The following is a 24,185-nucleotide window of genomic DNA, read 5'->3' on the forward strand; positions in this document are numbered from 1 at the left end:
TTTTGTGTACAGGCAGCGGTGGTGTAGAGGTTAGCGCTCCGCACTACGAGCCCGGCGACTCTCAGTTCAATTGCCGCTCGCGGCCAACAACCAGTGACGATTATCTGAACCGTTTCTGGGCTTCCCCTAGTTCGACTCAGCCTCAAATGAGTACCTGGTGCGGTGTGTACACATCGCCGCTGGGGAGACTAAATGCTGGCCACCCACCCCCCTCGTGTGCCGTGCCGGCCTTCATATGTGTTGGCTCACGGCACTTGCCCCAACAGTCTGTTAAAGGTTGTACGGGGGATATTGTGGTTTTTTTGTGCACGGGAGAGCGGTGGTGTAGCGGTTAGCGCACTGCACTACGTACTCAGTGGCCCTAAGTCACTTGCCGGCGGCCAAGGCTATCATCAGGTACGAGAGATACCCCTGAGCTGGTTATGGGCCTCTCCTAGGTCGCCTGTCCGTGGTAGCACCGGTTAAAACATTCAAATAGTATTGAATATGGTGCCACGGTGCGAGATGTTGCCTACCTCGCCTGGTATACAGGAGGTCGTCGGTTTGATCCCGACCTTGACGCCTGCTGCGGTATATTTGGAGTTTGCGTGTCTCTCTCTCTCTCCCCCGTGGTGGCGTGGATTTTTTTCCGGGTCCTCTGTTTTTTTCCTCCACATTTAAAGTCAACGTCGCGCGTTTAGAGTGTTTGGCTACTTGCTGTACATTTCCACGCGATGACGATGAGACGCTCCGTTGGGCTATCGCTCGTGATGGCCTCGGTCGCTTCTGACAAAGAGCAACGCGGCTCAGTGGGGCCTTACCTGGTAAAATAAATAATCGTGGTTTGTTTTTTTGTTCCGAGTTAAAAAATTCGCCATATGTTTTTGTTCTTGAGTGGGAATCGAACTCTTTAGACTTGCACTTCCCATAAAATAAAATTTAAAAAATATTTTTATTTACCACTCACGGCGGCACGAGGTGCGCTTTGTTTTTTGCGCGCAGCTGCGGTTCACTGCGTGGAGTCGGCGTCCGCCGCCGAGGCAGAGGTCGCAAACGGGTTTTGATTCCTTACGCGTACCTGGCTGCAACAGGGTCGAAAACGGATACCCGTACCCTACCCGATACCCGGCTACCCGTACCCGGCCGGGTATCGGGTAGGGTACGGGTACCCGATTGCGACCTCTGGGATGAAGCCATGTTGCAGGCGCGGGTGGGTTGATTCTAGGAACTTGAATTGTGAGAAGAGTCAAGACGTCACCAGTGACTCACCGTCTACCCGTACCCGTACCCGGCCGCACCAGGGTCGCAAACGGGTACCCGTACCCGGCCGTGTACGGGTAGCCGGGTATCGGGTAGGGTACGGGTATCGGGTACCCGATTGCGACCTTTGCGCCGAGGTCACGGCGGGTTGCTGGTCCCCCATCCCCGTTGCTGCCCCGTGTCTCCCCGCTGCGTCATGCGCCCAATGCCCGCTTAGTTGGGGGCGATATTGGCACGCCAAATGTAGATCGATCGATCGATTGAACTCGGGTCGCCGGGCTCCTAGTGCTGCTTGCTAACCACCGCACTTCAACCGCCCACACGAAAAACAACAACCCGCCGTTCACCAGCGACGTTACCACGGCGCTTGCGCCAGGCTAGGTGCACTTTTGATGCTGTTACGTGAAGTTTCGAAGGACTGCTGCTGGCAGGAGGTCACTGGACAGACCAAGGTGCCGTGGGTTGACGGACCGCACCACCTGTGCTCCCCACTGTGCCAACTTTCTGCGTTTTAGCCACCCGGCGCTCCGCTCGTTGTTGTGAGCTTCGCTCCTCCGCCCTCTGTTGTTGCTGGAGGGCGACCGCCTCCAACTGCCCAGCAGCGTCCTTCACGAGCCTCATCCACAGAGGCCGATCTTGACACCGCTGGTACCAGTCATCAGCAAGTCCACTCAGCTCCACATCCTCCTGTACCTACTACCAGTCCGTGCTGTGCCCGTTTAGTCCCATCTGTCCGGCCAAACAGAAACTGCTTGGGCACACAAACGGATGGCTGTCTGTTTGTCGCTAGACAGTTGGATATGCGCAGCAAAACCGGTTAATCAATGTGAATAACCCAACTAACAATAGGTTGTCCATTGTAACTTATACTATTATATTAACTCCCCCTTTGATAGGTTCAGAGTAACGACATCCCATTTACCCCCCTCTATCTAAGACCTAAACAGGAGGAGGATTTCTCCACAACTCTGGCTGTCGCCTGATGATGCTGGTTGTAATTCCCGGCGAAACGTCGTAATCGAGTTGTAAATGTTGTGGGTTTGCTCTCCAACACACAACCGGTGTGCTGAACTAGTAACTTATTGGCACGTTTTGTTTAAGTGCCAAACCTTAATGATCGGCTCGGTCGGGTGGTGGCGGGTTTAACGACGCATTTACATTCACGCGATCTCACCCAAAAACATTTTATGGATAATATTGGTCATGAAAGCGTTTGTGTTAAACTGACATTTACATTCACGCGATCTCACCCAAAAACATCTTATGGATAATATTGGTCATGAAAGAGTTTGTGTTAAACTGACATTTACATTCATGCGATCTCACCCAAAAACATCTTATGGATAATATCGGTCATGAAAGCGTTTGTGTTAAACTGACATTTACATTCACGCGATTTCACCCAAAAACATCTTATGGCTAATATTGGTCATGAAAGCGTTTGTGTTAAACTGACATTTATATTCACGCGATCTAACCCAAACCCCCCCCCCCCCCCCCGCTATTATCGATTAAAATTATAGATGTTTTTGAATCGGATCTCTTCGCACGTGACCAGAGGTTGCCCTGGTAAATGGGGGGGGGGGATGGAACATCCACGACCAGAGGGGTCCCTTCTCCTCCCATCGCGACCGCCGCCTCCGTCCCGCTGGTCCAGCCCAACTTGATAAATTACCACAGCCCAAACCGCACCTTCCCCCCCCGCCACCACCACCATCACGACCCCATTAGCCGTTCTCGCTCATTACTATGCGCATATCTAATAGCGCCACCGGATTGGAGCGGTAAGCGAGCGCAGTCGAGACTCGGGGTGAGGATGCACAGCCCCTCGATTCTGCTGTTTGCCTGTCTGCTGTCTATCTCTGCTTGTCTACCTGGCTGCCTGCTTGTCTGTCTGCCTGTCTGCCTGTCTGCTGTCTATCTCTGCTTGTCTACCTGGCTGCCTGCTTGTCTGTCTGCCTGTCTGCCTGTCTGCTGTCTATCTCTGCTTGTCTACCTGGCTGCCTGCTTGTCTGTCTGCCTGTCTGCCTGTCTGCTGTCTATCTCTGCTTGTCTACCTGGCTGCCTGCTTGTCTGTCTGCCTGCCTGTCTGCCTGTCTGTCTGTCTGCCTGTCTGTCTGTCTGCCTGTCTGCCTGTCTGTCTGCGTGTCTGTCTGCCTGCTTGTCTGCCTGTCTGTCTGCTTGCCTGCCAGCCTGCTTGTCAGTCTGACTGACTGTCTGTCTGCCTGTCTGCCTGTCTGTCTGCGTGTCTGTCTGCCTGCTTGCCTGCCAGCCTGCTTGCGAGTCTGACTGCCTGTCTGTCTGCCTGTCTGCTTGTCTGCCTGTCTGCCTGTCTGCCTGCCTGCCTGCTTGCCTGCCAGCCTGCTTGTCAGTCTGACTGACTGTCTGCCTGCCTGCCTGTATGTCTGCCTGCCTGTCTGCCTGCCTGCCTGCTTGCCAGTCTGACTGCCTGCCTCTGCATCTTTCTCCTAAATCTCTGCCCATCCGTGTACGCGTCTATGTCTCTGTCGGCCCTGTGTTTGCATTTCTTATCAGGCCCTCTGTCTCTCGCTCTCTCTCTCTCTCAGTTGCTTTCCGTTTTAGGCTGCGATTATATCCACGCTTACCTATCTTGCATCTGGCAACACGTTCGAGAGCTCGTTGCCAATGTCGAGGTCCTGCTTTGCTTGCTGCTGCTGCTGCTACTGGCCACGATGAGAGGACTTCCGCAGAGAGACAGAGAGTCCGTGTCGTGTTGCCGTTGGTGGGGCTCAGACCAAAGTGGGTTTACTGTGCGGGTCCATAGCTTTGGTTGCATGGCCCACAGTCGCATTGCTGTGGCTTGTCGATGAGTCTGTGTATCCCTGTGGGTCTCTGTGAGTCTCCACGGATGTCTGCGAGGCTCTACGTATATCCGTGAGTCTACGTAGCTCTAGGCGCCTCTGTGGGCTGACTAAATGGGTTCACAGCGTGCCTTGCGTGGCCACAGTCGCACCTCTGCGGCTTGCGTATTGAAGTTTGCGTTCACGAAGGAGGTTTGTGGTGCAGAGCATCGGTCTGCATGCGATGTCGTGACGCGGTTGATGGTCACGCTGCCAGTGTCTTCGAGGAGGAGGGGGGGGAAGGAGGAGGTGGAAGAGGTGGAGGAGAATGAGGTGGGGGGGGAGGAGAAGGAGGGAAGAGGAGGTGTTGTTGTGATGATGTTCCAGTCTCGAATGAGGATGTGGTTGTTAACCTGGCAGGACCCTCCTGAAGACGGGGCCTTGAGACTCGGCGAGGGCTTTCAACAATGACAATAATTTCGATTTAAAGCTTTCGTGACTGCAGGGATTCATCTTCTTGGTTCTTTCGGTAAAGTCACGTAGAAGGGAAGTAATAAAATAATAAAAATAAAACACAATAAAATAATATTTTATTAAATAATCATTTATTGTGTTTTATTTATAATCAAAATAAAACACAATAAAATAATATTTTATTAAATAATATTTTATTGTGTTTTATTTTTATTATTTTATTACTTCCCTTCTACGTGACTTTACCGAAAGAACCAAGAAAATAGTGATACTGATACATTGATGATGATGATGAAGGAGAAAAACCTTTCAGTTATTACACAAGCGGCTCAGTGCGTCGCGTGTGCGAGATATCGATCCGTCGCATTGAGAATCGCTCGATTAATCGTCGACGAACCGACGGTGAGATCGTGGTCGGCCGTCGACAAGCATAGACCATTAATTTGTTACGTGGTGAAAACATTTCTAATTAGCGAGCCCTGCATCGTTAAATTCGTACCAAAAAAAATAATAAAAAATATCTAAAATACTTCGACTGCAGCCGCGAATAAATTGGCCCCTGAACATTCCGAGCGAGCTTTTGGAAATCGTTGAAAGGGTGAATGCAGGCGTAGGCCGGTGGTAAGGTAACACAAATTCCGACGAGGGAAGAGAGGTGGGGGAGGCTGGGGATGGGAGGGAGGGTGTGTAAATAATTAATAAAGGAATCGCTCCCATAATTAATACAATGAAAACCTTTGCTACAATTATTAACAAAGCAATTACTAAATAATGATTTTTTTGTTTTATTGAGCTTGAATCTCCAAACTGATTAATAAAATAATTGCTGAAATGATTCTTAAAGCGGGCTTATTGCTAAACTAAGTAATAAAATAATTGCTGAAATTATTGTTAAAGCGAGCTTATTGCTAAACTAACTAATAAAATAGTTGCTGAAATTATTCTTAAAGCGAGCTTATTGCTAAACGAATTAACAAAATAATTGCTGAAATAATTCTTAAAGTGGGCTTATTGCTAATCTAATGAATAAAATAATTGCTGAAATGATTCTTAAAGCGAGCTTATTGTTAATCTAATTAATAAAATAATTGATGAAATGATTCTTAAAGCGAGCTTATTGTTAATCTAATTAATAAAATAATTGCTGAAATGATTCTTAAAGCGAGCTTATTGCTAAACGTATTAACAAAATAATTGATTAAATGATTCTTAAAACGGGCTTATTGCTAAACTAATTAATAAACTGATTGCTGAAATGATTCTTAAAGCGAGCTTATTGCTAAACGAATTAACAAAATTATTGATTAAATGATTCTTAAAGCGAGCACATTGCTAAACTAATTAACAAAATAATTGCTGAAATGATTCTTAAAGCAGGCTTATTGCTAAACGTATTAACAAAATAATTGATTAAATGATTCTTAAAGCGGGCTTATTGCGGGCTTTATCCCCCCGTTGTGAATGGCGACCGCCGCTTTCCACGCAGCGCTGAGCGCCGCGCGGCCAAATGAAAGATCCCATCGCGGGCAATTTCGCGCGGAATGCGTACTGGGGGATTGGCGGGCCCAGCTCCACGCTTGGGAGACGCGAGGGAATTTTTTGCCGGGGCCTTGTCGTCCGAGTGGCAGCTCCGTGCGACTACTTTTGGCGCGAGGGTTCGATTCCCCGGGCTGGGGTGTGCTGCCCGTTGGCTACGTACTTTGCGGACGCGGTTCAACTTGCATGCATACAATCGACTTGTCCGTAGTGATGATGATGATGGTGACAATTCAAAATAACCAAAAAGCGTTGTTGTTTTTGTTGTTGAGAAGATAAATAACAAAAGAGACGGGCAGACTTTGTGTCTCCCCCTGCACCTGTGAACCGTGTTCGCACGGCCTTCTGGGAGTGCGAAATTTCATCGGCATTGTTTCGAGGCGAGCAAACCCCTGTGGGACCAGGTTTCAACACACAGCGTCTCCTTCTTGGTTCTTTCGGTAAAGTCACGTAGAATGGAAATAATAAAATAATAAAAATCAAACATAATAAAATCATTCTCACGACGTTTCGGCCACAACGCAAGCAGCCGTCCTCAGGTGGAGAACAGGTCTGTCGAGAAGACAGAGTCTGAAGGCAGACCTGTTCTCCACCTGAGGACGGCTGCTTGCGTTGTGGCCGAAACGTCGTGAGAATTATTTTATGTTTTATTTTTATTATTTTATTATTTCCATTCCACGTGACTTTACCGAAAGAACCAAGAAGATGAATCCCTGCAGTCACGAAAGCTTTAAATCGAAAAAAGCGTTTTTGTTTTTGTTGTTGAGAATATAAATAACAAAAGAGACGGGCAGACTTTGTGTCTCCCCCTTCACGTATGAACTGTGTTCGCACGGCCTTCTGGGAGTGCGAAATTTCATCGGCATTGTTTCGAGGCGAGCAAACTCCTGTGGGACCAGGTTTCAACACACAGCGTCTCATCAGTAGAGTCAGTCAAGCTTCATTGAAATGAAGCCGGTGAATAACAATATTAATATTATCCATAATAGAGGGTTTTTTTGGGTTAGATTGCGTAAATACAAATGTGTCAATTGTTTTTTTACCCTTTTATCTGGCAACAAAACTGACACCTTTTTTACAAGGAGTCATGTTTGCATAGACCACAATACCTGCGGTCATAATGCAAATGAGGTTCCAATGGTGTAAAAATGTGTCGTTAAACGCCGCCACCACCCGACACAGGCAATTAGTGAATAAAAGTGCCAATTCGTTACTAGTTCAGCACACCGGTTGCGTGTTGGGGAGTAAACCCACGACATTCACAGTTGGAGTCTCAAAAGCCTAAGTGTTAAACCAATAATATGAAGACTGATACGATAACACGATTTGTTTTTTTTTTAAGAGAGACGCCCTCGTAGGCCGCAGGGCGTCCCAGAGCGCTCCACGTCGTGTCTCAATCCCAACGCACCACCTCGAACGGGGCACCCCCAGCGGCAGCCGTCCCCTTGCGGCACGAGGCGACCCACTGTGGCGGCCGCAACAGTCGGAGCTGCGAAACGGAGAATTTGGTCTGCCAGTAGGGGGCTGGAGGGGGGGTGCAGGGGGTTGGGGGGGCGATGATTGCTGGCCCGTGATGCGTGATCGCAATCGGAGTGTTAGCGATCGTATCGGGCCGTCTTTGCGGGAGTCACCTAGGTCCACTCAGCCTTAAACGAGGGCTGGGGGAGATGACGGTGACGATGACGACGATCTTCTTGGCTCTTTCGGTAAAGTCACGTAGAAGGGAAGTTGTGGCCGAAACGTCGTGAGAATGATTTTATTATGTTTTATTTTTATTATTTTATTACTTCCCTTCTACGTGACTTTACCGAAAGAACCAAGAAGATGAATCCCTGCAGTCACGAAAGCTTTACATCGAAAGATGACGACGATGTCAACGGCTTTGGCGGCCTCGGCATCCCGAGATGTTCGTGGGATCGATCCCGACCCTGACCCTCGCTCTACATTCGGAGTTTGTGCGTCTCTCTCTCCCCGTGGTCGCGTGGGTTTTGTCCCCGGGGTTTATTCCCTCCACATTCAGAATCAACACCACACGTTTGCAGTATTTGGCTGCTGTACATTGCCTCCACGTGACGATAAGCGACTTCGTTGAGCTATCGCTTGTGGTGGCCAGGTCGCTTCTGAAACAGAGCTGCATAGCTCAGTGGGTGCCTTACCTGGTAAAGTAAAAAAAAAACTCGTGATTTGGTCTTCTTAACAAAGTCACGGCGAGGGGCCATTGGTGCCACAACGACAACAGCAGCAGCACCGTACGACAGGGTGGGTGGGCCTTCAGCTGCCCCGTGAGCCGAAACCGCGCGACGCCCGATGTTTCGCTCCCGGTGCTGCCGGGAGCTTCTTAAGGAACCGATGACCTGCGTGCAAATCCCGCCAGTTGTGTCGCAGTGCCGGATCGTCGTCACCGCCACGTGGCTGCTGCTGCCGCTGCTGTTGCCGCCGCTGCCGCCGCCGCCGCTGCCGCCGCCGCCGCCGCCGCCGCTGCTGCCGCTGTCTCGCCCTGCTCATCGCTGCTTCCTCCTCCTGGCGCCTCTGAGTAAAATAGAAATGAGTTAATAGTTTGATGGTTTATCCCCTTGCCGTGCCGCCCTCGATGGCGGCACTCGCCCCTACCGGCACTTGCCCTGCTCCCCACCCAACTGCGACGGTCTTGCAGAAGGCTACGATGGGTTGACCTTTGTCCTTTGCCTTCCCTTCGGTGGTGGTGGTGGTGCCGTCGCTGCTGCTGCTGCTGCCACAGGAGACATGAAGTAGGGGAGCTCGGGGGAGTGCGCGAGAGCGACCTGCCGGGCTGCGCACGCCACTCAGCGCACGCGACCACACAGCTCACTCTCAAGGTAACGCGTCGTGTAGTAGAAGTGGTCGTGGTGGTCGTGGTGGTCGTGAGAAAGGTTACTATTATAATGCCCGTCGGCAACCCTTTCGAATGTTGAACTTTCAAAGGAGAGCCATTCTTGGTCGGTGGTTTTTGTCTTTGAACAAAATATGTCGAAGGGCCGCATCGCACGCGCAGAGCGAGCTCCCTTTACACAAACACGGCGCCAGGTATGTGCGGCAGATGACGACGACGACAGCAATGAGACGTTGCGACTTAAATAAACTAAATAGGTGATGGGATAAATTCGCGTCTATTTAGTTTATCTCCGCCCCCCCCCCCCCTCGTTAGTGATTGCTTACCACCACAGCCTGACTGTTGTACATTTTTGTTGTCACCAAGACATTCGATAGTGATCTGCCCACTTTTGAATCAATTGTCTTGACGTTAAATTACGTTTTAAGATTTAAGTTGTTTTTTTTTGAACGGCTGCCCGCATGGGGGCAACCAAAGAGCCGCAGTTTGCCCCCCCCCCCCACCCCGTAAATCACGTGACTTCTCTGTGTGGCCACCCACCACTGTGAACCCCTCCCCTCTCGCCTCTCTGTATGTCAATCTCGCTATCTAAATCAGCACCATTGGAACCTCATTTGCCAGTAAAAAATATGATAATTGGTGTTTTTACCCTTCAATCTGGCAAACAAAACTGACACCTTTTTTTACAAGGAGTCATGTTTGCATAGACCACAATACCTGCAGTCATAATGCAAACAAAAAACATAACTCTGTATGCACTGTCCTTGAAGTTGATTGGTCCACACCCGAGATAGCTGTCTCGGGTGTGGACCAAAAAATAAACATGCAGAGTTATGTTTTTTGTTTGCATTATGACTGCAGGTATTGTGGTCTATGCAAACATGACTCCTTGTAAAAAAAGGTGTCAGTTTTGTTGCCATATTGAAGGGTAAAAAACCAACTATTATCTAAATCAGCTCAAGCCTACCGCAAGCCACGTGACTTACGTGACAAGGCTCGGTCTCTCTCTCTCTCTCTGTCACGTGGCTTACGTGACAGAAGTGGGTCGTCTGGGCATGTCACGTTCATAATGGCCCTGTCACATACTGTCCCAGCACCACTGAGAACCAGAGGTCGCAAACGGGTTTTGATTCCTTACCCGTACCCGGCCGCACCAGGGTCGCAAACGGGTACCCGTACCCGTACCCGGCCGTACCCGTACCCTACCCGGCCAGGTACGGGTAGGGTACGGGTATCGGGTACCTGATTGCGACCTCTGGGATGAAGCCATGTTGCAGGCGCGGGTGGGTTGATTCTAGGAACTTGAATTGTGAGAAGAGACAAGACGTTGGGAAATGAGTGACAAACGGTTACTCACCAGTGACTCACGGTCTACCCGTACCCGGCCGCACCAGGGTCGCAAACGGGTACCCGTACCCGGCCGGGTACGGGTAGCCGGGTATCGGGTAGGGTACGGGTATCGGGTACCCGATTGTGACCTCTGTTGAGAACCTGGATTTGAGTTATCTTGGCTTTGCTGTCCCACTTTCTTTCTCTCTCTTAGGCGGTTTATAATGTGCATGTCAGGTTCCTAATGGCCGTGTCAGAGACCCTGCACCAGCATTGCATGAGCGCTGGGTTCACACCCTGGGCTCTGGGTGTTTCAAAACCAAAGAGTGTCTAAATCGGTGGGTTCATCTTAGCCGTGTCGGAAACAAGGGTCCGCCATCGTTGAGATTGTGTGGCTTGTCCTCTGTCTCTCTCTCTCTCCCGCAGGGGTTCATAATGGCCGTGTCAGAAACGACAGTGAGCCAGCGTTGTTGAGATTCTGGGTTCGGGCCCTGCGGATGGGGTGTCTCTCTGACTTTCCTCCGGGGGGGTTCACGACGGCCCTGGTTGAAACCAGTCACGCTGCTCGCCGTCACGAAGCCGTTAATCAAGCCCAGCCTGGCAATATTTCAGCGCAGCGAGCAGGCCACTGATCCGAAGACAAAGAACCCCCCCGTATAGCCTTTGAACAGACTGTTGGGGCAACTGCCGTTAGCGAGTAGCACCCCTACGCCCGGCCGCCTTTGTCTCCCCAGTGCTGATGTTTACACACCGCGCGCGGTGCCGGCCTTAGTAGCCGCTCGCTTAAAAGCATTTGCCCCGACAGCCTGCGTAGGCTACACGAAGCGGGATAGGGCGGGGAGCTTTGTCTTTGTTGGCGCATCTCCGTCCGGGAGTAACGTCGGCGAGATGTTAACGACCTCGCCTGGTATGCAGGAGATCGTGGGTTCGATCCCGACCCTGATGCCTGCTGTATATTTGTAGTCTGCGTGTCTCTCCCTCCCTCTCCCCGTGGAGATGTTAACTACCTCGCTCGGTATACAGGAGATCGTGGGTTCGATCCCGACCCTGATGCCTGCTGTATATTTGTAGTCTGCGTGTCTCTCCCTCCCTCTCCCCGTGGAGATGTTAACTACCTCGCCTGGTATGCAGGAGATCGTGGGTTCGATCCCGACCCTGATGCCTGCTGTATATTTGGAGTCTGCGTGTCTCTCCCTCCCTCTCCCCGTGGAGATGTTAACTACCTCGCCCGGTATACAGGAGATCGTGGGTTCGATCCCTACCCTGATGCCTGCTGTATATTTGGAGTTTGCGTGTCTCTCCCTCTCTCCCCGTGGTGAGATGTTAACGACCTCGCCTGGTATGCAGGAGATCGTGGGTCTGATCCCAACCCTGACGCCTGCTGCTGTGTGTTTGGAGTTGGCGTGTTCTCTCACTCTCCCCGTGCTTGCGTGGATTTTTTTTCTGGGTCCCTCCGGTTTTTGATCCCTCCGCATTTAGAGTCAACGTCACGCATTTCAGGGCATTTGGCTACAGCCATAAATGTCCACACGGTGATGAGCCTACTTGGTTGAGCGGTCATTCGTGGGACAGGTCGCTTCTGAAATAGAGCTATACGGCTCAGCGAGCCTGAGCCGCGAAAATTAAAAAAGTTTTTGTTGTTGTTTCCGGACAGAGCTCTTCCCGGCTCACCGAGCGAGAGGATTGCCCGCCAGAGTACATCAGCGAAATCCCATTAGGCGGCGAGATCCACGCCGGGATTGTTAACTCTCGACCTAAAGCTTTCGTGACTGCAGAAATTCATATTCTTTGGGTCTTTCGGTAAAGTCACGGGGAGACAGCGTCATTCAGACGCTGTCTCCCCGACAGACCTGGTCTTCACCTGAGGACGGCTGCTTGCGTTGTGGCCGAAACGTCGTGAGAATTATTTTATTGTGTTTTATTATTTTATTATTTCCCTTCTACGTCACGTAGATAGGTTCAAAGAAAATAACAAAAAAATAACAACAACAAAACTACGACGCTTCGATCGCAACACAAGCGGCGATGACGACCGCTTGTGTTGCGATCGAAACGTCGTAGTTTATTTTCGTAATTTTTTTGTTATTTTCTTTGAACCTATCTACGTGACTTTACCGAAAAGACCCTGAAGAAGATGACTATTGACTCGCCGCCACGAGCCTGTCGCGGCAGCCAGAGCCGATTAATAACGCCCGCGAGCGCATCCCATCGCGAGCTCTCCGCAACATCAAACCCCGGGCCGGTCACAGCTGAGTCAGCCTCCTGTCAAGGGACAGCTTTGTTCCTCCTCTCGTGGGTGACTGCTCAATGGTGGTGGGTGGCCGTGCGGTGGTGACGCTCACACCTCCTCAACACTCAAGAAGGCGGGGAGGAGATGTTAACTACCTCGCCTGGTATACAGGAGGTCTTGGGTTCGATCCCGACCTTGACGCCTGTCGCCGTATATTCGGAGTTTGCGTGTCTCTCTCTCCCCGTGGAGATGTTAACTACCTTGCCTGGTATACAGGAGATCGTGGGTTCGATCCCGACTCTGACGCCTGTTGCTGTATATTCGGAGTTTGCATGTCTCTCTCTCCCCGTGGAGATGTTAACTACCTTGCCTGGTATACAGGAGATCGTGGGTTCGATCCCGACTCTGACGCCTGTTGCTGTATATTCGGAGTTTGCATGTCTCTCTCTCCCCGTGGAGATGTTAACTACCTTGCCTGGTATACAGGAGATCGTGGGTTCGATCCCGACTCTGACGCCTGTTGCTGTATATTCGGAGTTTGCATGTCTCTCTCTCCCCGTGGAGATGTTAACTACCTTGCCTGGTATACAGGAGATCGTGGGTTCGATCCCGACTCTGACGCCTGTTGCTGTATATTCGGAGTTTGCATGTCTCTCTCTCCCCGTGGAGATGTTAACTACCTTGCCTGGTATACAGGAGATCGTGGGTTCGATCCCGACCCTGACGCCTGCTGCTGTATATTCGGAGTTTGCATGTCTCTCTCTCCCCGTGGAGATGTTAACTACCTTGCCTGGTATACAGGAGATCGTGGGTTCGATCCCGACCCTGACGCCTGCTGCTGTATATTCGGAGTTTGCGTGTCTCTCTCTCCCCGTGGTCGCGTGGATTTTTCCTCCGGGTCCTCCGGTTTTTCCCCTCCACATTTAGATTCAACGGCACGCATTTTGAGCATTTGGCTGCTGCTATAAATGTCCACATGATGCTGATAAGCCACTTCGTTCAGCTATCATTGGCAGCCAGGTCGCTTCTTGAAAATAGCTATAGAGCTCAGTGGGCCTTATCTGGTTAAATAAAACATTTTTCAGTGAGTAGTCGTTTAAATTCACAACTCGTGTGCCCTTTCTGCGCAGAGTTTGCGTGTTATTTCTCCCCCTGTTCTGCAGAGCGAGCGTGTGAGAGTGTGAGAGTGTGAGCAAGTGGGAGTAAGTTTGGAGTGTGATCCCCCCTGTCCTGCAGAGAGCGAGTGTGAGCGAGTGGGAGTGTTTGGAGTGGGATTCTCCCTGTTCTGCAGAGTGAGAGTGTGAGAGTGTGAGTGTATTTGGAGTGTGATCCCCCCTGTCCTGCAGAGTGAGAGTGTGAGAGTGTGAGAGTGTGAGCGAGTGGGAGTGTTTGGAGTGGGATTCTCCCTGTCCTGCAGAGTGAGAGTGTGAGAGTGTGAGAGTGTAATCGAGTGGGAGTGTTTGGAGTGTGATTCTCCCTGTTCTGCAGAGTGAGAATGTGAGAGTGTGAGCGAGTGGGAGTGTTTGGAGTGTGATTCCCCCTGTTCTGCAGAGCGAGAGTGCGTGGTAGCTCGTATTCTGGTCTCTCCCCGTAGCTAAAACACAGTGTAACCGCTAGTGATGAAAGCTCACCACAGTCTACTCAAGTGGGATCAACAACAGCAACAGCCGCCGTTCACCACTGAGTGGCGGCAATGACATCACCACGGAGCCTGTGCCAGGCCAGGTGCACTTTGAGGCCACGTGAAGTGTCGAAGGCTCGCTGACAGGAGGAGGTCACAGGACAGACCCAGCAGGTGCCATGGGTTCGTTGACTGAGATGACTGGCAGATGCACCAACTGTGCTCCCCACTGTGCCAACTTTCTCTATTTTATCCACCCGGCGCTCCGCTCGTTGTTGTGAGCGTCGCTCCTCCGTCCTCCGTTGTTGCTGGACTCCCCAGTAGCAGCGGCAGCGTCCTTCACGAGCCTCCTCCTCCACAGACGCCGATCTTGACACCGCCGGAACCAGGCCATCGGCAAGCTCCGTGACCCATTGGAATCACAGCAGCAACAGCAGCAGTAGCAGCAGTAGCAACAGCAGAAGTAGCAGCAGTAGCAACAGCAGTAGTAGCAGTAGCATCAGTAGCAACAGCAATAACAGCAGCAGCAGTAGCAGAAGTAGCAGAAGTAGCAGCAGCAACAGCAGCAGCAACAGCAGCAGTAGCAGCAGCAGCAGCAGCAGCGCTCCCCTTGCTGCGGGAATAAAACACGTGAACCGCAGCGGCGCTGTGCCGCAATGCGAACGGAGAGCCACTTGGACATCGCCGATGTGACATCTGCGCCGTGCGCACACGCGAGGATGTGGCCGTGGTGCTCGCAGGAGGAGGTAGCTGTGGTGCTCGCAAGAGGTTGCTGTGGTGCTCGCGCGCCCTTACCCCGGCGGGGGCCGCGTGTGTCTCTGGCCCCCCGCGTGCGGTCTATGCAGGGCCTCGTCAATCGAGGTGCGTGCGCGGAATGGAGCTTCGAAAAGGGCCGCTGTCTCTGCGTTGTGGGCCAATCCGTGTGAAAGGCAATGCGAATGTGATTATACCAGAGCCATGTTTTGTTTGCAAGTTCACCGCATGTACCGCGTGTGGTCAATGCAGCAACTGGATTCCTTGCAAAAGGGTTTCCATTTGGGTGTTTGAACATCTTGAAGCCCCCCCCACCACCCCCCCCCCCCCGTTTTATTGCCGGAAAGGGTAAAACCCATTTAAAAGTTTTCATCAAGTGGAACTTGTTTCACGCAACAATCGAGGAATTCGTCGGCGGCGGATGTGGCCCGTGTCACAAGCGCACCGATTCGCGTTTCGCGGGTCAATCGCCCGTGCCGTGGGATCGAGCCATCCCATTGGTTACTGTAGCGTCGTGCGAAATGCCCCCCCCCCCCCCCGTTGATTTGATTTGCTGACATCCGCACGAAGGAGGGGGGGGGGGCGCAACTCGCTTTGCTGCCCCATTTTTATTGTGTCACAGCGCCAGACGCCGCGCTCAGTCGTAATAAATAATGAGTATACCAACAATTCTAGATTTGAAGCTTTCGTGACTGCAATGATTCATACTCTTAGTTCTTTCGGTAAAGTCACGTAGGTAAAAAATGAAATTAAAATTAATAAAAAAATAAAATAATAAAAACCACGACGTTTCGGAGGCAACACAAGTCTCCGTCATCAGGTGGGACCGTCACAGCCAGATTTGCTGCATCAAGTGAGGCAGGGATTCAAGATGCAAGCTCTTAAATACAAGTTAAGGGGGGAGGAGAGGGGGGGGAGCTTATCAGAATGTGGTAGCCAATGAATGGAACGTATCGGGAGGGGGGGGGCGGGGCTCAAAGAAGGCACGAGGTGCTCGTGGGCGTGGACGTGTTTGTACGCAAGTCCCTGTTGATGCACATGATAGAAAAGAACGAAACCAACAATTACAATAATAATTATTCTTATTTTCTGTTGCGATTGTTGCCGTCGCACGACGCCGCAACCCTCGTCGCGATGGCACCGCCGGGTCGAGGGCGGGAGGGGATGGCCGAGGCGCGATCTGTCCAAGTGGCCGCGCTCAGGACACGCAAAGCGCTCCTCCGCTTGGCACAAGCGAGCGGCGATAGCTCGCCGCTGCTCTCGTCGAGGAGAGTGCGACACGGTTACGCCGACAGTGGCGGCGGCAGCGGCGAAATTTGGGATAACCGTCGAGCAAAGACGGCTTTTGGCGAAACCGTCGGGACGGAGGACGGCGGCCACCGCTTTCGGATTGCGCTTCTGCGGCCGTCCGGAGCGCCCGCTCTTCGTTCCGACGTTAGGAAAGCCACTGGCAGCGACGCACTTTGAAGTCACGTTGATTGAAAAACTTCGAACTGTTTTTTGTGTTTAGTTTCTCTTTCTTCCCGCGCACCTCCGATTCGCACGGTTGGCTACGTAGGGCGCGAAAGAAGTTCAACGTGAATACGCACATTCACCGCACGTAGCTAACCGTGCTAATCGGTTGGCTACGTGGCACTGAAGCTACTGATGATGATGCTGCTGCTGATGATGATGATGCTGCTGATGATGAACACATTCCTGCGGAGGGAGCTGGTAGGAACGTTGGGTTGCTCGGTCAATGGCCAGGGTCAACGGCGGCGTGGTGTATTCCGCAAATATGGCCGACTGTGAGGGCGGGCACAAGCCGGCGTGAGTAGGTTAAACGTTGAGTTTTATAAGGGCACCACGGGGTAACCAGCCCCTCCCCACCCAGCCCCACCCCTCCCACCCCCCACCCAGCCCCATCCTCCCCACCCCCCACCCAGCCTCTCCCCACCCTCCCCACCCAGCCCCTTTCCACCCTCCCAGCCCCACCCTCCCCACCCAGCCCCTCCCCTCCCTCCCCACCCAGCCCACCCCCCACCCAGCCCCTCCCCACCCAGCCCCTTCCCACTCTCCCCTCTCCACCCTCCCCACCCAGCCCCTCCCCACCCTCCCCTCCTCACCCAGCCCCACCTTCCCCACCCAGCCCCTCCCCTCCCTACCCAGCCCCACCCTCCCCACCCAGCCCCTCCCCACCCTCCCCACCCAGCCCCTCCCCACCTTCCCCTCCCCACCCTCCCCACCCAGCCTCTCCCCACCCTCCCCTCTCCACCCAGCCCCACCCCTCCCATTTTTGGACGCACGACGGACGGACGGACACAATAATCCCCTGTAGGCTGGTGTAACCAAGAGGTTCCTACCAGTATAATGCTGCTGATGATGAAGCTGCTGATGCTGCTGCTGATGATGATGCTGCTGATGACGACGATGTTAATGATGATGATGACGATGCTGCTGCCGCTGCTGCTGATGCCAAATCCTCAACATAGCAGCAAGGTTTTGGCCGCACGTCTGAAATTTTCTGTGCAGAGTCGACGAGGAATTTGCAGAGGAGGGGCGGTCGAGTGAACTGGCCCCCAACCTGATGGACTAATGGGTTTTTTTTTAGTTTGGAAAATATTTATTTTCCACCCAACATTCGTTGGTATCTCAGGAGCTGAGTTTGCTCCGGGTGGACAGCTGGGGGGTTGCGAGCGCGACCTTTGACCCTCGGCCGTGCCCGCAGCCGCCGCTGTTACCAACGCGTTGTCCCCAACGACGGGGGGGAGACCAGTCCTGCCATTGGGGCCTCCTCCTCATCGCCTTCCGTGGGCACAGCGAGCGGTGAATTGCTCTCCGTTGTTTCTGTTTACGTCGTAATATATTTTTCGTCAATTTTTTTTCCCGTCTATTATTATTGTTTTGCTTGTTTGTTGGCCCGGGAAAGCCTCGCCGAGTCTCAAGACTCTTCTTCAGGAGGGTCCTGCCCAGGTAGTTGGGCGGAGGCGATGATCGCTGTTGCTGTTGCCGCCGCTGCTGCCACTGTTGCCGCTGTCGTCGCTATTGCTGCCACTGCTGTTGCTGCCGCTGCTGTTGCTGTCGCTGTTGCTGCTGTTGTCGCTATTTCTGCTGCTGCTGTTGCTGCCGCTGCTGTTGCTGTCGCTGTTGCTGCTGTTGTCGCTATTTCTGCTGCTGCTGTTGCTGCTGCTGCTGTTGCTGCCGCTGCTGTTGCCGCCGCTGCTGCCACTGTTGCCGCTGTCGTCGCTATTGCTGCCACTGCTGTTGCTGCCGCTGCTGTTGCTGTCGCTGTTGCTGCTGTTGTCGCTATTTCTGCTGCTGCTGTTGCTGCCGCTGCTGTTGCTGCCGCTGCTGTTGCTGCCACTGCTGTTGCTGCCGCCGCCACCGCCGTTGCCGCCGTCGCGATCCCAGTTGAGTAATCGGCGGGTAATGTTTCCGCGTTGGGGTCGTGCGGATGATTCCGGTCGCATTCGACGAAAGTGGTCGAGGAAGGTGGATCGACCGTGGCTGATGATGTCGGCAGCACGGGCGGCTGGGGGGAGGGGCGCGGGGAGAGAGTTTTTAGACAGTGGGGACAGCAGAGGAGACCTACCTCTGAGCGAAGGGCTGCTTGGGGGCTTAGACAGAATGCCTCGGTTGCTGGAGCGGAGAGTGCGTGGAGGGGAGTGAGATTAGAGGGGAGAGGCAGGAGAGCGCGTGGGAGGGGAGTGGAGAGAGATGACACGTAGCATAGCAGCATTGTGCAGAAGAAGGCAGGAGAGTGAGTGGGAGGGGAGTAGAGTGAGATTAGAGAGGTAGGAGAGTGCGTGGAGGGGAGTAAAGTGAGATGAGAGAGTAGAGGCAGGAGAGTGCGTGGAGGCAAGTAGAGTGAGATGAGAGGGGAGAGGTAGGAGAGTGCGTGGAGGAGAGTGGAGTGAGATGAGAGGGGAGAGGTAGGAGAGTGCGTGGAGGCGAGTAGAGTGAGATGAGAGAGTAGAGGCAGGAGAGTGCGTGGAGGCGAGTAGAGTGAGATGAGAGGGGAGATGTAGGAGAGTGCATGGAGGCGAGTAGAGTGAGATGAGAGGGGAGAGGCAGGAGGGTGCACAGGAGGGGAGTGGAGAGACAAGACAGAGAGTATAGCAGCATTGTGCAGAAGAAAGTTTTCAATCAGTGCACATTGACGGCTGTGATACGTGGGTCAGAAACATGGCCACTGACAAAGCACGGGGAACAGGAACTTGAAAGTGCGCGGAGAAGCATCGACTGGCGGCACGTTTGGAATAATAATCACACCGAGAGGGGCGAGGTGACCGCTCCCAGGATAGACATCCGTTTGGTGTCGATTCAGGTGGCTTGGACAGGAGGCATGGCTAGGATGAGGCTGGAGAAAAACCATCGGCTATTTTTTTTATTTTACCAGGCTAAGGCTCTTTTTTCAGAAGTGGACTCATCGTCATCATCGTCATCATCATCACGTGGGAATATATAGCAGCAGGCACATCCTCTAAAACGCGTTATGTTGTTGATTCTAAATGTGGAGGGGAAAACCGGAGGGCCCGGAAGAAAAATCCACGCGACCACGGGGAGAGAGACAGCAGCCGGCATCAGCGCCGGGATCAAACTCACGACCTCCTGTACACCAGGCGAGGTAGTTAACATCTCCCAGCCACCGTGGCACCCATGACATCAGAGCGGCAGCCAATGGAGGGGGAACACATCCCGAGAGGGCGTCCACCGCGGAGATGGAGCGGTGATGACAAATAAATAGTTTAGTTCAACAATTTGTGGGGCAGGGCGACGGAATGGCTACGTCGCCCGCACGGAGCCATCGGTGAGCAGGTGCCACATGGGCCGCGTGACGTCGCCGCCGTGACGTCGCCGCCGCCGTGACGTCGCGTCGCCATCGTGACGTCGCCGCCGTGACGTCGCCGCCGTGACGTCGCCGCCGTCGTGACGTCGCCGCCGTCGTGACGTCGCCGCCGTCGTGACGTCGCCGCCGTCGTGACGTCGCCGCCGTCGTGACGTCGCCGCCGTCGTGACGTCGCCGCCGTCGTGACGTCGCCGCCGTCGTGACGTCGCCGCCGTCGTGACGTCGCCGTCGTGACGTCGCCGTCGCCGCCGTCGTGACGTCGCCGTCGTGACGTCGCCGTCGCCGCCGTCGTGACGTCGCCGTCGTCGTGACGTCGCCGTCGCCGCCGTGACGTCGCCGTCGTCGTGACGTCGCCGTCGTGACGTCGCCGTTGCCGCCGTGACGTCGCCGTCGTCGTGACGTCGCCGTCGTGACGTCGCCGTCGGCGTGACGTCGTCGCCGGGACGTCGTCGCCGCCGTGACGTCGACGGCGGGACGTCGCCGGCCTTCTCCTCCTCCTCCTATTGGCTCCCCCCTCTCCCCCTCTGGCCTCCACCACAAGCGGGCAGGGCTCGCCGAACCGGTACAGCCGGCTGCCGCGACAAGTCGTCATTCACCCGCCCGCCCCTGCGACTTGCTCTCTTGCTCGCTCGCTCGCTCACCGCCGCCACCGCCTTGCATCGTCTCAGCAACTTTTTTACGAGTTACTTTTATTTGCTAGTCGTGCGTTGTGTGATTGTGTGTGTGCGGTGTGTGTGGTGTGCTGTGCGCGGTGTGTGTGCGGTTTGGGGGTGCGTGTGTACGCAACGTGTGCAGTGTGTGCGGTGCGTCTGCGGTGCGTGTGCGCGGTTCCTGAGCGGTGCGTGCCGTGCATGTGGTCCGTGCGTGCGGTGCGCGTGTGGCCTTACCGCTTGTTTTCTCATCATCGGCAACGAAATCGGACAGCCCCAAACAAAAACGTTGACGCCGCGTCTCGACAGTCTCATGCGATCATTATCAGCGTCGTCGTCGTCGTCGTCGCCGGGGACTTTACTTGTCGTTCGACGTTGGGTTCTTGGCGAACCCCCGGGGCGGTGGAACGATCGCGCCGATGGCCTTGGAAAATGTGGCCAGGTTTTTCCGACAAATCGTGAGTACCTCTCCCGAGGAGACGGCCGCCGCCCCCGCCTCCTCGTCCTCTTCCACCTCCTTCATCTTCGTCCCCCGTGTTTGCTCGCAGCCTCGCCCGCCCGCTGCCGCCTCGACACGCGAGCGGCACGTGCGCACGCGCGCCGCCGTAGAGCGCTGGCCAGGCGGGACGCGACCGCAGACCGCTCGCGCCGCGCGCACCGCACCGACCCGTCGAGACGGGCGTCCTTCTGACGGACGTGCCAAAGACGCCGCGACGTCGTGCGGCGAGAGACGGGGCCGCTGAGCCGCCACCGGCATCGGGGCGTCACCGTCCAGATCTTTGACGGGTTTCTAAAAAAACAAAAAAACGCCACCCGCTAATTCCTCGATGGGGGATCGCACGTGGTAGCAAATCAACGCCCCCGCGCCCCCCGCGCCCCCCTTTACTGACAGACTCGTGCCCCTCTCGCGGTCCGCGTGCTGACGCCAGCTCGTCTTTATTTCGCTCGCTCAGGAACGCCTCGCCGAGCCTCAAGACTCCCTTTTTAAGGGAAGGGGGGTGGGGGGTGCAGCCGAGTCTGCATTGACCACTCGTACTTGCGGTGAACCACACGTGGTGAACCACACGTACCACACGTGGTGAACCACACGTACCACACGTGGTGAACCACACGTGGTGAACCACACGTACCACACGTGCACACGGACTGTGCACGTGTGGTTCGTGCACGACTTGATTCCTTGCAAACAGTTTCTGTTTGGACATCTTAACACCTCCTGTTTTATTGGCAGAAAGGGTAAAACCTTTGCTCATGTTTTAATTTCAATGTAGGATAATAATGTATGTGCAGGGGGCCTTGGCTTTTTAAGAAAGATGCCTTTTTCAAGAAATAAAAGTTTCACGTGTGTTTGGTCTTGGGTTCAGGGCTCAAACCGGCGAGGCACCTATTGCGAACCTGGGTGAGGTGAGGGCGGTGGTCGTTGAGACCCGCAATCAAACCCAGCAACTCATCCTTGCGGGCGCAGTGCCCCCGGGACGGCCATTATGAACCCAGAGAGAGAGAGAGAGGAGATATATTATATAGATGACATAAAGAGAGCGAGAGAGAGATATTCAAAACGCAGGAATGTAAACCCTGGGAACCTTCGTCAATGCCGCCCTCTGAATGTGACACCGCTGTTAGGACGAGCCTCGTGAGAGAGGGGGGAGGGACACTCGCGGGGGGACTCCGCACCCGGCATCTCGGTGGCTCCGACACGGCCACCACGAGCCCCTTGAGACAACACAGAGACACCCGTCCCACGTGTACGTACCACCGCATGTTGAACTTCTTTCGCGCCGTACGTAGCACAACCGCGCTAATCGGAGGTGCGGGGGCGGGGAGGTGGGGGGAAGGACATCAAACTAAACACGAGAAGCAAAGAGAAATGATTTTGCAATCTAGATGATGATGTAAAAGTGCAAAGCTCCAAGCGGCTTCATAATTTTTGTGCGGCCGTCTGGAACGCTCTTCCTTCCGATGTTGGGAAGCCATTGGAGCTGCGCACTTTTAAATCATCATCTAGATCGACAAACTCATTTCTTTGAAGTTGCTTTTCGTGTTTGGTTTGTTGTCCTTCCTGCGCACCTCCGATTTAGCACGGTTGGCTACGCACGGTGCGAAAGAAGTCCAGCATACACGCAGCGTACGGAAGGAAAGGCGGCTTTCCAGACGGCCGCAGAAGCGCCCCTGAAAGCGCGCGACGCGGTGACCGCCTCTGTGCGATGGCTGAGCCAGAAGCCGCCGCCGCCGCCGCCGTTGCATCTGCGAGTGCGACGGAGTTAGCGTGACTGTTTGCACTCGGTTGACATGGGGTTTGTCATCGGCGCTGGCCGCGTGAATCCGGCACGGCCGTTGTGAGTCCAGGACACTCGGTCCACCGGGGCTTTACACCCAGGATCTCAGCTGGCTACGGGCCCGCACCTCCGATGAGTGTTGGTTGGTTACGTACGCTGCGAGAAAAGAGGTGCAACGGACGCACGGCGTCTCCGACGCGGCGATTGCGAGACCGGCATCAGGGCGAAGAGGATGAGCGGGAGATGCAACAACAAAAAAAAGACAAAGATCCCCCGCGTAGCCTTAATTAATATGTGGCAGGACGTGTGAGAAATTGTTTCCGCATGTGTGTGTGGATAATAGGGTCATCTCAGAAGCAGTGCTGTGATATTCGCTTCCACGGGCTGTTTCTTTCAGCGCACGGAGCTGGAAACTTCCATCTCGCGCCACAGATAGCAGAATCAGATTAAACTTAAAAAAAAAAACTCAACCAACTATATAAAAGACGAAATACAAAAAGCAGAAGTAGCTCTCTATTTGATTTCACGCTGCTTCCGATGAGAGCTACAGATGGAAACGTATTCGTTGCATCACACCAACGGAATAAAGAAATATATATATATACACACTGTTGGGGCAAGTGCTGTTAGAGAGCACATATGGAGGCCGGGGGTGGGTGGCCAACACCACGCCCGGCCGCCTTTGTCTCCCCAGTGGCGATGTTTTTTTCGTTTCTACACACCGCACCAGGTTCTCATTTGAGGCCGAGTCGACCTAGGGGAGGCCCAGGACCCGTTCAGATAATCGTCACCGGTGTTGGCCGTGAGCAGGAGTCGAACTCGTGTCGCCAGGGGTTCGCAGCAGTAGCAGCAGCAGCAGGAGCAGCAGCAGCAACAGCAGCAGCAGGAGCAGCAGCAGCTGGAGCAGCAGCAGCAGCAGCAGCATCAACAGCAGCAGCAGCAACAGCAGCAGCAGCAGGAGCAGCAGCAACAGCAGCAGCAGCATCAGCGCTAACCGCTACGCCGCCCGCCGCTTCCCGCAACTCGGAGGCGAAATTTTTGTTGTAACGCTGTCAAACAACATCGTCATTTGCCGGGCAGCCGGCTCTGTGACTCACAGACAGTGGCCATTGTGAGCAGGGCCCACCCCACCCGGTGTGGTTGAGCACTGCCCCACCGGTGGCTACGTGCACCCCCCCTCCCCCCCCATTGTTGTCATCGTCTGCGTCATCGTCATCATCATCATCATCGTCGTCGTCGTCATCGTCGTCGTCGGCCTGTCGAGCACGCCGTTTGACCGGCGAGGCAGGTTCCGTGCCGCCTTCACGGTCCCCGCCTCTCCGTGTCTCGGTGTCTGAATTACGATGATTGTGCGTGGCCTTTGTCCCGCCGGCTATGGTTTCTCGCGCACGTGTGCGTTGTGCGTGCGCGTTGTGCGTGTCGGGTGCGGTGATGACCACCTACCCCCCCCCCCCCCTCGTGTGCTGTGCCTGCCTTGATAGGTGCTGCTCGCTACAAGCACTTTCCCCAACAATCTGTGAAGGCTATAGGGGGGATCTTTGTTTTTTTTGCGTGTGTTGGGAGCGGTGGTGGAGCGGTTAGCGCGCTGCACTACCAACCC

The 24,185-nt window shown here is 54.0% G+C and overlaps 1 protein-coding gene across 1 annotated transcript in view; it reads left to right on the forward strand.

The window, feature by feature from the left end:
- The window catches only part of LOC133352366 (rap1 GTPase-activating protein 1-like), a 189,628-nt gene that overhangs the window by 126,507 nt on the left and 38,936 nt on the right, over positions 1–24,185 (forward strand). The window contains exon 3 of the mRNA XM_061567961.1: positions 8,788–8,884. Coding sequence (XP_061423945.1) covers positions 8,788–8,884 — 97 coding nt within the window. The remainder of the gene's footprint in view (positions 1–8,787; positions 8,885–24,185) is intronic.

Source organism: Lethenteron reissneri, chromosome 40, assembly GCF_015708825.2.
Source record: "Lethenteron reissneri isolate LAM-NWPU_2019-01 chromosome 40, ASM1570882v1, whole genome shotgun sequence".
Taxonomy (NCBI): Eukaryota; Metazoa; Chordata; class Hyperoartia; order Petromyzontiformes; family Petromyzontidae; genus Lethenteron; species Lethenteron reissneri.